This window comes from Psammomys obesus, unplaced genomic scaffold (assembly GCF_907164565.1).
Source record: "Psammomys obesus unplaced genomic scaffold, mPsaObe1.curated_primary_1811, whole genome shotgun sequence".
Taxonomy (NCBI): Eukaryota; Metazoa; Chordata; class Mammalia; order Rodentia; family Muridae; genus Psammomys; species Psammomys obesus.
This window is the reverse complement of record NW_026596085.1, coordinates 14,958,679-14,971,508: the sequence shown is the minus strand read 5'-3', so window position 1 is coordinate 14,971,508 and position 12,830 is coordinate 14,958,679. Positions and strand designations below refer to the sequence as shown.

The 12,830-nt window shown below is 42.3% G+C and overlaps 2 protein-coding genes across 4 annotated transcripts in view; one reads left to right on the top strand and one right to left on the bottom strand.

Moving 5' to 3' along the window:
* Fam118a (family with sequence similarity 118 member A) overlaps positions 1-7,489 on the top strand; it is a 28,688-nt gene extending 21,199 nt beyond the window's left edge. For all 3 annotated transcript variants that reach the window (XM_055627227.1, XM_055627226.1, XM_055627225.1), the window contains 2 exons: positions 2,378-2,461; positions 6,229-7,489. In XM_055627227.1, coding sequence (XP_055483202.1) covers positions 2,378-2,461; positions 6,229-6,248 — 104 coding nt within the window. In that variant the 3' untranslated portion in view covers positions 6,249-7,489. The remainder of the gene's footprint in view (positions 1-2,377; positions 2,462-6,228) is intronic.
* A 2,454-nt stretch (positions 7,490-9,943) lies between these two features.
* The window catches only part of Smc1b (structural maintenance of chromosomes 1B), a 60,767-nt gene continuing 57,880 nt past the window's right edge, over positions 9,944-12,830 (bottom strand). Inside the window, exons 23-25 of the mRNA XM_055627206.1 lie at positions 12,738-12,807; positions 11,458-11,568; positions 9,944-10,087 (exon numbers count right to left, since the gene is read on the bottom strand). Of these exons, the coding sequence (XP_055483181.1) occupies positions 9,944-10,087; positions 11,458-11,568; positions 12,738-12,807 (325 nt within the window). The remainder of the gene's footprint in view (positions 10,088-11,457; positions 11,569-12,737; positions 12,808-12,830) is intronic.

Genomic DNA, 12,830 nt, shown 5'->3' with positions numbered 1-12,830 from the left:
TACACTGATGACTCGGCAGCTTCCAGTGGATAGATCTTCCAGTGGATAGATTAGGCAGGATGTCTCTACTGCCTGAGTCATCAGTCTAAAGGGGTTCTAGTCAGTGAGCAGGAGCCTGTCCACAGCCCGGCCACTGCCGCCTGTTGGGCCAGTGTATCCAGACAGGACAGAGTGTGACGGTGCAGGGACAGCCCATGTCAGTGGTAAAATGGGCTCAGTCCAGGACTGTTACAAGCTGTTCTCTGCTATCCATGTTTGTGTGAGAGGATAGTATTTTTTGCTTTATTTTTTCCTCCTTAAGTGTGAGTCCCATAATAGCAATTTTCCTCTGAAAGCAACATTAAATCAGTAGATAAAATATGCACTGCATTGCAGGGAAACCTTGGCCAGTGCCTCAATAAAGTCAGGTTCAGAAGCTGGATTCTGGAAGTAGACTCTATGATAGTGTGTTAGCCACTTCCCATCACAGTGACAAAATACTTGAGAAGACTTGAGGAAGGACTTAACTGTGGCATGTAATTTCAGAGGTTTCAGCCATGGCCACAGGGCTCCCTTCCTGTTCATGGTAAGGCAGAGCAGAGTACGGAGGAGCAGCCAGGAACAAGACACACCTTTCAAATACATGCACCCAGTGACCCCACCTGATAGCGCATTCAGTACAGACTCAGTACATAAGTGAGTTAGAGGGTGGGCTATCTAGGGAGAATGTGTGCTAGTTTGAATAAGATGTCCCCCATAAGTCTTGGTTAGGCATTTGGATACTTTGTCTCCAGTTGGTGCTGTTTTGGTAAGCTAAGGAAGTGTGGCCTTGCTGGAAGAAGTGTATCACGGTACTTGGCACAAAGTACAAGGTAGATCCCAAGTGGTTTAGGCAGCTCTATCCCATGGCTTGTCAGCTGCAGTTCATATGGCCTCTCTGGGGCTGGCTCTGCTTGTTGCTGGCAGCTTTTCCCCTGCCACTTGGTGTGTGCATCACAGCTTTGGCTTTGCTCAGCTTCATTCGTCCTACCTGTCAGTGGCGAGGGATCCTAACCCTTCTATATTGTTTGGCCTCTCTGGCTTCCTTATCAGATGTGGGTAGAAGCCTCCAGGACTCCACTACTTATGCTTCCCCTGTGTCTGCAAAACCAGACAGGAAGCACTGTTGCCAGTAGGAGCAGTAATGGAGGCACAGCTGGCCCATGGCTGCAGTTGCTCCTGTGTGCCTTCGTGGGTGGATGAGGCATCCCTGAGCAAACAGCTCTGGAGCTCTTGGATGGAAACTTGAGTTGTAACCTTGATCCCTTTGAGCCTGTAGTGGATAGCCCGAGCTAGTTTCCTGTTGTCATGATACAAAAGTATGGGGCTTGCTTTTAATGGCGCTACTCTTAATTGGCAGCCACACCGTCTTTGAATGTCCTGCTTTTCTGGCCAAACTGCAAGGTTTTCTAATTCTTTTCTGTTTATTGCTTTAACTCTCACTGTGAAGCTAGCTAAAAGCAGCTCGTAATACCCATGCCACAGCCTTCACTAGATATTTAGTCTGTCATTTTTCAATTTCACTTCCTACAAAGTCTCAGGGCATAAGCAAAATGTAGACAATTAATTACTTTTTCTAGAATGTGAAGTGAATGGCCTGTAGTCTAACCCCCAGGAGTCCTCATTTTCACTTGACGCTGTGAGCAGTCCTTACGGGTTGCATTCCTATCAGCATCCTGGGCTTCTGAAGGCTCAGCATTTCTAAGCCTGTCCTAAGAGGTTTCTCTAACCTGCTTGCTGTAAATCACTCTTGCAAACTAGTTCCAAAGGCTTCTGGAGCACATCCTGTAGTCATTGCCTCACTTGTTGGCACCAGCTCCATACTGGCCCTTCCGTGGCAACTGATGGAGAAAACACAACTTAATGAGATATTTGGCTCTCGGGCTTGTCCTTAGTCACCTAGCTCCCTTGTTTCTGGATCCGTGATAAGACAGAGATGTGGCAGAAGACAGTTGCTCACTTCAGAGTAGCCAGAGAGGGAGAGAGAAGAATAATGCAAGAGGCAAGGTAGGAGGGCGCATGCCCTGGGGCTGACTCCTTCCAGCAATGTTGTTGATTAGGTCAGAGCCCTCAGGATCTAATTACCACTCCCAACAGCTGAACTTTTGGGTTCTGCATTGGGGACCAACCCTTTAACCCATGAGGTTTGGGGGGATAGTTCACATGTATTCCATAAAAAGTAGGCAAACTATTTTGACTTGTGATGGACAATTTTGAGGATATATAAAGATAGTAAGTGAATTCCCAGAGGGTAACGCCATCTCTTACCCTCTTGCTGTCTTTTTTTTTCCTTCTGGACTATTTTAATTAGTTTAAATTTTTTATTTTTTATAATTTTTTATATTTTTTTTTCTTTAAGGTAACGCATGTCAGGATTGTGCGAAGAGGAAGTTGGAAGAGAATGGAATTGAAGTTACAAAAAAAGTCAGACAGTCAGACAGCGGTAGGTGTTTTTTGTTTCTGTGGGGAACTATCTTAGCTCTGTAGGTGTCTGTAGTTAGTGCTTTGCTCACCCCTGGTCCGTGGGAAGACTCGGCACATAAATCATGTCAGAATCACACAGACCTTTCACACTACTGTGATTGAAGGAAAACAAGCAAGTGATGGTGTTGTAGCATTAACTCGGTGAGTTGTCATGAGGAAAAACTCATGACACCCATTTGGTCATACTAAGTTAGCAAACAGAACATTTTGGGAGTACCCCCCACCCCCACCCCAGTGCCCACATTCATCTCTAAAAAAGCTGTAATGCCAGGATCATGGGACCCTCAGAGATCACCAGGTCTCTGATGCAGGAGCAGGAGAGCTTTATTACGAGAGCAATTGGACTCGGGGCCCAAGTCTCACTGACGCAGCAGTAGAGAAGTGGGACCTCGAGCCCTGAGTAAGCAGGGTTTTTAAAGGGAAAGACTGCAAGCAGGGAGTTTCTATGACAGCAAGCGGGGGGGGGGGGGGAGGTACGTCTTGATGTTACAGGATTAGGTAAAAGTTAGAGGGGCGAGGTGACCTTCTCTGAGGCACATAATCACAGTTGTCTAAGGCATATCTTCATAACTGCTATTCTTCTAAACTATATCTGAAATATTGGGGAGAATTTTCCTAGCTGATTCCCAACCGATTCTCATTGATTGTTGCCAAGGGGATTGTCTCTATTTTCTATGAAGTATTCTGTGATATTTCTTAGAGGCTGTTGCTAGGAGAGTCAACTTTGTTGTCTGCCAAGTGTACATTCTGTGACATTTCCTGGGTTCAGCTCCCAGTAAAAATAGCTATTTATTTCAAAATGGAGTTATACCCAGGCTAACTTAAACTCTTCAAAGCCACTTCAGGGGCTTCAGAGGTGGCTCAGAGGTTGAGAACACTGGTTGTTCCTCCAAAGGTTCTGAGTTGAATATCCAGCAACCACATGGTGGCTCATAACTATTTATGGTGAGATTTGGTGCCCTCTTCTGGTACATAGGCACACATGCAGGCAGAATGCTATATAAATATTAAATAAATCTTAAAACCCTGCAGATTCTTGTTTTGTGTTATCTCTACCACTAATATAAACTTGTAAAGTTTCAATTGCTTCATTTCAGTAGACTCTTTCCCTTGATACTAGGAAAGGTGATCTGGCTGGGTACTCATGTCCTTACCACCCTTTGCTCTCTTCTCCAGGTTCGGTCATATATATTTCTAGTTATTAGTGCTGGGTTTGAGTCTGTTGGTTGAGCTCTGACAGGCTTTTCCCTCCCTTCTTATCTCTCTTCTCCACCTCCCTCCCAAGTGCTGACTCTTAACACTGCCAGTGTCAAGCACCTGGAACTCACTCTGTAGACCAGAACTCAAAAGAGATCTGCCTGCCTCTGCCTCCTGAGTCCTGGGATTAAACGAGTGCACCACCTCTGCTTGGCTCCTTTAGTGCTTCTTAATATTCATTTTCAATCTTCATTAAAACACTTTGAGAGATTCTCAAAACTATTTTAGTCCTTAGGTTAAAATTTTATTGTTATTTTTGAGTGCCTGGAGCTTGGGCTATAAACCAGGGTCTTGTATATGCTAGCACAATGAGCTACAGCTTCAGCATCTAAACTTTTTTTTAAAGATGGGATTTTCACTATGTATCTTTGGCTGGCCTGGAACTCACCACATATAAACCAGGCTGACCTCAAGATATCTGTCTGCCTCAGCCTCCCTAGTAGTGAGACTAGAGATGTGTGCCACCGTGCCCAGATTAAAATTCTTAAATAGTGTGACCTCAGGTTTCCAGGAGTTCCCCTCTTATTCAGCCTTGCTCCATATTGTTGTACAGTGCTGGGATAAGCCTTTTCAAGTCTTTGAGGGCCCCAGAGGCTGTTCTGATCATATGCTACCGCTTCATTCCTGAAGCATTGGGTAGATTTCTGATCATAGAAGAAAATCTTAGGCTTCAGCATTATGGAATATCTCTGTAATCAATCATAGCACATTGAGGCTGAGGCAGGAGTACCATGAGATTGAGATTGGTCTAGACTATATAAGAACCCTTGAATCAAAAACAGCAGAGGGGAGAAAAGGGGACACAAGTATATGTGTGTGAACTACTCTTGAACACCAATATAACTCTTCTCCAATAATTTTCTAGAGTTTTGGAATAGTTAGCATGTTGATGACACGCTGAATATCTAAAGCTAACTCCTTAGTAGGTGTCTGATCAGTACTGTGACAGAGCTTGGACATTCCTAATGTGAAATCTTCCCAGACTGAAACTTTTTGGTACTCAGAAGTTTTGGGTTTGAGAGGAGATGGCTGAGTGATTAAGAGTGTTTGCTGCTCTTTCAAGAGGATCCTGAATTCAGTTCCCAGTTCTCATGTGGCTCACAATCACCTATAACTCTAGCTCCAAAGAATTTGATGCCGTTTTGGTCTCTACTTAAAAAATATTTTTTTTTAAAGTTATAGATTTGGAAACATTTTAGATTTCCAGTTAGGGATCTTTAATCCCTTCAATTCTATGGAAAGATTCCCAAGTCCCCAAAGCTGAGAAATCTCAAGTGCCTTTGGGTCCTAAACACTTTGGATAAGGGATATATGTACTATATGTTCTAAGAACATGAGTTGCTGAAGTCATCTGTCATTGATAAAGAGTCACAATGAACAAAAATTGCCTAGTCAAATGAAACAAGATGAGTTCAGATGTTCTCTGCAGTGTGAATTGATCAGTTGGGATGAGTGGCAGGAGACAGGAGGCTGTGGAGGCTTCGCTCAGGTATATCGGGAGTGCGTTGAGGTCCTTCTAGGACAATGGCTGGGAACAGCTGCTGGAGAGTGCATGCTTCTTCCAGATTTGTATAACTTTAGTGCATCTGGTACTTGTATCTATAAACAGGAAATTCAATTTTGTGTATGAACAAAATTTCTTGACATCTTTCATTTGGATTGTGTTTTTAGTTGGCAAGCACATCTATAACTAAAAGAGAGCAGACTAGTTCCTTAGTTGCTGCCCAGAGGCAGCACTGTCTGAGCTTCTTTTCTGTTAGTCTTCATGTTTCTGTTTTTTCTCACATCTAAACATCTCCGCTGTTTTCTGATGTGTAAGATCCCAGTGGTTGTTTTTAGTAGACAGTTGTGGATTGTTTTTCTTTTTCCTGCTGTCACCTGTATAGTAGGCTTTGCATGTTTACCAACTCTATCAGGTGCCAGTGCTGGTAGACAGTGCCATAGAGCAGTGGGCCAGGGATCCTCTTTGATGCCCAGAAAGAGCTTTGCCCCTAATAGCAATTGATTCAGCCTTGCCTCTCTCCAGGTAGTCATGTCTGCTTGAGGAAATACCTCTGGCCTGTTCTGCATATGGACGAGAAAGGCCAAGGGTCACCTTCTTAGTCCTACTATCCATACTTGGAGCCTGAAGATCCCCAGAGGAATGGTGTGGCATGTGGCAGTTGAAGTGTGTGCATTCTGAACCTTCATTTCTTTATCCGTACTTAAAACAGGCTTTCACTGCACGTGTGCTAAAATTGCTGTCTTGATTCTACCAGAAAACAGCACTGAAGAACATAATTCTTTACAATGTATATTGTACCTGGTAATATTTATAGCTCTGCAAGGCCATTTCTAGACAGTAGCTACTGTTCCAGTTATGGAAGGTTTTTAAATTTTTCAGCATGTGAGGTGGTTGTGGAAACAGAAATCCTGATATAATTATTTTAGCTGAACTGAAACACTTTGGTATTTCTTTTGCTTAAACAGATGATGCTGGAGGGTCTTGAAATTTTTCGAACTTGAAACTTGAAAACCAGCCTTCTGTAACCACAGTGCCATGCCCAAGCGATGAGGAATGTACAGAGGACTCCATATGGATCTCTTAATAGTGAACTGTCGCATACCCCCAAAACAGCCGTGTGGGTGTGTGACCTTTGTGAATGACAGCTCCACTATGTGCTTAGCTGCTCAGGTGGTGACATGGACACACTTCAGGTATAATCTGTAAGGATTAATGGACAGCTACCTCAGGGACCAAATTGGGGGGTGGGAGGTGGGATATACCTGGCATTGTTCCCTTCTCCCTTTTGACATGTTTTAAGTCAGGGTGTTATTTTTCCTAATACATGGAGGAGAATGAAGACTGTCCAAGCAACAGTAGTTGCCAAAGAGAAAATAAGACATAAACATTTATATTTCTATCTTTATGTGGAAACATCTTTTACTGTAGAAAGTTTTTTAAAGAAGTGTTGGTTAAATTGTTAAGTAGTAAATAAGTGGATAGTAGAGGCACTGAACCCACTAGTGGAAATGGTTGTTTTTAAAGGGATGATTAGATTGATTGGGTTTCTTTGGAATTGTGACATTTCAGTAATTTCTGTTCCAAAGAAATGTCAGACTGTCTGTTAGGGAGTGTTAGGTCCAGAGAGACTGAAGACCTTTTTCAAAGTCTTTAGTGCTGTCTAGGTCTACCATGTGACTTACAAGTTAAATGTGAAGCACAAGAGCAAGCTGTAAACTTTCAGAAGTTCTAAGCTTTCCTAGTCTTATTTCTCCAGGATAAGGCCCATCCTTTCTGTTCTCCTCTCTTTCCATGGTTCATATTAAGACTTAAACAGAGTGGGGTAGGCAGTACTTTGAAAGGGCTTACCACATTTTAACTACTTTCAAGGTTTACTTCTGGGGATTGCACATGCCCAGAGCTCCTCTGATAGTGCCTGTGGCAAAGGCTCACGTGTTACACAGAGTGGTCCTGAAAGGAAGACTTCTTGGAAACAGGCCTTGCATGGCTCATTTGGGGCTACCCATCTTTGATATGATGCCAAGCTCTTTGCTACCTAGCCAAGCCCTGCCTGTGACATTGCATGGATGGCACTGTTGCTCCCAGGGGGACAGGGATAATTAAGAACAAGGAACATAGGTTGAGACAGAGAAGCCAGAGACAAGCTAAAGAACCTCCCCAACCCCTTTTTAAGTGTGGAAAATAAATCTTTTATGTCACTGGTTATAAATAAAATTTTAAAGTCAACCCTGTGTGCTCAACTTTTCTTTAGTTATGACAGCATATGATGTGTGTGTGTGTGTGTGTGTGTGTGTGTGTGTGTGTGTGTGTGTAAAATAAGAATGTTTAGCTTGAGTTGCCACTGAACTATGAAATCAAGCAAACAACTTTTGAATGTGTTTAATTTAAAAAAACATGAATTTTTGAAAGTTGGTTTTTGGAGAGATAGATGGCTTAGCAGTTAAGAGCACATACTGCTTCTGTAGAGGATCCAAGTTCGGTTTCCAGCACCCACATCAGGTGGCTCACAGCCACCCAGGGAATCCAGTGCCCTCTTCTTGAGTCTGTGGGCTCTGCACTCACATATGCAGACCCCCAACAGAGAGATTATTTTTAACTATTATTAGTGTTTTGAGATAGGGTCTTACCTTATAGGCCAGGCTGACTTCTAGCTCATAGCAATCTTCCTGCTCAGCCCAGTAAGTGCTGTGATTACAGGATTACAAACTCAGCTTTTTTTTTTTTTTTCTTTTTTAAACACATTTACTAAATGCTAGCAGGGGTAGATAGGTAAATATTAAAGTTGGATCTAACATAGTTTAGCAAAATTACATTCTGTTGACTGTAAAAGAAAATTCAATCTGAGTTTTTTTTTTGCTATAATGAGTTATATTTATGGTCAATCTTTTTGTTATGGTATGTTTTGAATGTAGCTTTATTACAATGATTCATGTATTAGAAGGAAACAGTCGTAGCACAAGGTGTTTTTTTCTCATTTTATCAGTGAGAAGCACAAAGGTAGGTGACAAGTTCTGGCTCTCTCTGGTGGGCCAGAGCTAAAGAACTACATTCTAGGTAGTTCTGAGAAATTCCTTACAGCATCACCAAATCTGGAAACATTAACTGTGGTTCTTCAAGAAGTCCGCTGATCCTTGTTCTAAGTGGACTGCACCCAGTTTCTTGGAGCTGAGCGAATACCCTGAAATCTCCACTCTGCAGCTCCCTCAGGCTCAGAGGTTCTCTACTTCACATAAGCACCATGCCTCTTCCTCTGAAGACTTGAGTTTCAAACAGCCCTCTTCATACTACCTACTTTTTCCCATAGGTTAACATGAGGGCTCGCTCAGGGTAAGTTGACAATTAATTGTAGCATTTATGTATTTCTTAACTACTTAATGTATATAAAAACTATCTTTGTTTTTTTGGAAGCGTACTTCAATAACCTTATTTTCTTTTAAAGATTTATTGATACATATGAGCGCTCTATTTGCATGTATGCCTACATGACAGAAGAGAGCACCAGATCCCGTTATAGATAGTTGTGAGCCACCATGTAGTTGCTGGGAATTGAACTCAGGACCTCTGGAAGAGCAGTGCTCTTAACTGCTGAGCCATCTCTCCAACCCCCTCAACCTTATTTTACTACATCTTTTTTTTTTTTTTTGGTGTGTGTTGTGCATATGTGGGAGGAAACTAAATCTTATTTTTTTGGTTTTTCAAGACAGGGTTTCTCTGTGTAGTCCTGAATGTCCTGGTACTTGCTCTGTAGACCAGGCTGGTCTCAAACTCACAGAGATATGCCTGCCTCTACCTCCCGAGTGCTGGGACTAAAGGCGTGTGCCACCATGTGCCACCACTTCCTGACTGTGAAACTAAGTCTTATGACTCAGTCTACTAAGTAGGTGTAGAGTCTGTTTTAGGTACAAGAAACAAGTGCTATTCAGAAATGACTCATGGTTTTAGAAGGTAGTTCCCGTGTCAGCACTTGGACCAGACCAGACTTCCATGGAGACCTGCAGAGTCCTCCAGTTCCACTTTGAAATGGGAATAAGCACTGCTGAAAACTACCACGTTCTTTCCTCTGCAATGGAATTTATATGAAGTCGCTGTTACCTGGCACAGCCTTATAATTCAGTGCACCCTTGAAAGAAACGAGACTTAAAGATTGTACTGAAGCACACGATTCAGCTTCACCATCACAAGTCTTCTGTTTTTAAAACTTGTGAGATTATTTATATCGACACATACTCCCTCTGAAATACCCCCCTATAGAGCAGGCCCACCAGCTTACTAACTGTACTGTGACTGGCACCTGCAGAAACTCTCATGACTGGGGAGGCACTCAAAGCTACAACACTAACACTTGGGTCTGGGCTCCATCTCTACCGCCCCAAAAATAATACCCCCAGCCAGCTGTTTCCTCTAAAGATAAAGATAACTGCAAGGCAGGGCCAGAGCAAAGATCTTTCAGAATTCAAATGTTTATAACCAATTTAATTCAAAACAGAAGTCCTTAAAAACAAAAGGAAACCACACACCTTATCCATTGCTGCCACAGGAAACCTCTATTGGAATGTGGCTGAGCACTCTTTAACCAGAGTGAGCTACACAGCTTGTTTCACTAACCGTAAATTTTTCTTCCATCACACAAAGGTCTAAACAGACTGACCTGGCCTCTAAAGGGGCAGGGTATCCTTATTTCTAACGAGACTGGGGAGACTGTGGGGACTGTGATGCTCGTGGTGCTCTGGGCTTCCGGTGTCGTCTCCTGCTTTCTTGGTCTTCAGTGTCTGGATACTTGGAAAGGTCCAGAGTCAACACGTGGCTGAACATGCATTCATTGTGCTGAAATGGAGGAAGGTCAGCTTTAGTAAAGTTCTCCTGATTAGAGGGAAGGTATTAAAGTGAGGCCATTAGTTAATCTTGATTTACATTTATAAGGGATTAATTACCCTGTTTGTTTTTTTCAAACAGGATTTCTCTATGTAGCCCTGGTTGTCCTTGAACTCACTATGTAGACCAGGTTATCCCAAAAATTTAGAGAAATCTGCCTGCTTCTGGCCCCTGGGTGCTGGGATTGAAGGCATACATCACCACACCTGGGTCAGTAAATTAATTTTTATTTTAGCTTAAAGGGAAACAGCCTAAAACAGAAGGTCCAGAATTGTTCCTCTGTTCCCTTGGCTCAGGTTTTTAATTATCTTAAAAATGTATTTTGTGTATATATGGGTTTGTGCCTACAGGGTGCAGGTATGTCGGTTAAAGGACAACTTTCAGGGGTCAGTTCCCTCCTTTCACTACATGGGTCCAGGAGATGGAGCTTAACAGGCTTGGCAGCTGTTGCCTTTACCAACTGAGCCATCTCAATGGCCTTAGCTCAGTTTTTGAACTAAGAATTTGTTTGAATGGCTTTAAAATGGCTGTGTTGAAATTATGAAAGTTTATATGTATACCCATTGGAGCTTCTGGTAAATTTGTTTTTTACTATAATGCATCCATTTTTGCATAAAATATTCACAAGTCAGAAACATGAACATTATTAACAGTCTCTTCTGTGTTACTTAACTATTTGCAAAGCACAAGAACCACACTATTGCAGTTTTAAAGATATTTTTACTACACTTATTTACTCGTGTGTGTTGGGGAAGGGATGAGTTGTTTTTCACTATTAAGTGGGTCTGGAGAATCAAACTCAGGTCAATAGGCTTGGTAGCAAGTGCCCCAGCCTGCTGGGCCATGACCTACAGTTTTAATTTTCTTCTTTCAATTAAAATATGTCTTAAGGCAGCTGGAGAGATGACTCAGAGGTTAAGAGCACTGGCTGCTCTTCTAGAGGTCCTGAGTTCAATTCCCAGCAGCACATGGTGGCTCACAACCATCTATAATGAGATCTGGTGCTCTCTTCTGGCATACAGGTGTATATGCAGACAGACCATTATATACATAATAAATAAATCTAAAAAAAAAAAAAAAAACCAAAGGGAGAGAAGAAATGAAATTAGGGATATTTTACAAAATGTCTTAAATCTTTCTGTCAAGAAGAGTATCTGAGTAATTACTTGTAAATCTTACTCATTTAAAAATCATTTGGTTTATATTTAATCCACTGTAGAAACCCAATACTGTCTGCAAACTCCTGGATTGTGCAAGGAAATGCCAAGACTGGCAGGGTCAGAGGAGTTTATGGGGCCTGTCCCTGCCCCTGTGTCTCTTACCTCTGGGTAAATACCTATCAGTGCATCAGCTCTGGAGTAGAACTCCTCTTTCAGGGAAATGATTATCATCTGAAACTGTTCCTGACTCTGCTCTTTGATGTAACTTGAAACCTGGGAGGAAATAAAAAGCACGCATTTCACCAGCAAAGCAGGGCCTCCTTTGGGCTCTGGGAACAATGATTCTTTTTCGTTTTAATTTTAAAAATCACATTTGAGTTCTAACTCAAAGCTTCAAGACTGGGAAAATGTGACAATGTATACGATTGCATAATAAAAGTCTTGATTAAAGATGAATTCTAGCTCCTTCAGGAAGCTCAAGTCCATGGAACTAAGTAAAATAATTGGGGTGTGATAGTGCAATTTTGTAAATCAAGAGAAGCAAAGGGTTTGAGATCCCAGGATCCTCAAGGGAATGTCTGGAATCATCTATCATCCTTCCACTAAGGTCCCCCCCCCTCCACTTTGTTGTTGTTTTTTTCGAGATATTTCTCTGTGTACCCTCTGCTGTTGGGGACTTGCTTTGTAGAGCAGGCTGAGGTTCTACCCTCTTAAAGCACAACCTTTATGTGGGACATTTTATATCCAGACCATCATATCCTCCTATCTCCTGTTCTCATCACTATTCTAAGACTTCCACTCCTGAATCATGGCTACTGCCATGGCCTCTTGAGTCCCTTCTGTGAAAGTGGCTTTAGCCTGTCTCATTCATTCACTGTAGGTGGTACTTCAGAAGCATAGTTTGTTATCTTGAGTATGCAGTAGTTAGGACCAGTGTACCCTGACCTAGACCAATCTTAGGTACTTGGTAAGTACTTTTGTCTAAGTCTTAGTTATCCTGTACCCATTCTTTGAGTGGTTTATTTTTTCATTTTGTTTTGTTTGGCAAGCAAGCCATCGAATTGCCTAGTCTTCCTCCATGGTTTCTTCTTCAAGCTTCTTCTTGAGTGTTTGTCCTGACTTTCCTTAACAATGGACTAACTTGAAAGTATAATCCTAGTAGGCCCTTCCCCCCCCCCCCAAGTTGTTTTTGGTCATGGTTTTGTTACAGCAACAGAATAAAACTAGAACATAAACACTCTATTAGAAATTGAAGCAGAAGCTGAGCAGTGGTAGTGTGCACCTTTAATCCCAGCATTTGGGAGGTAGAGGCAGGCAGATCTCAGAGTTCAAGGCCAGCCTGGACTACAAAGTACCAGGACAGCCACGGCTACATAGAGAAATAGTGTCTAGAAAAACCAAAGGGGAGGGGGTAGGGAAATTGAATGCAGAAAGAAACTTACTTTGCCAATGTTAGTATTGTCCAGGGCTGCATCTACTTCATCTAATACAAAGAACGGAGCAGGCCGAAAGCTAGAAAAAAATGGCATGCACAC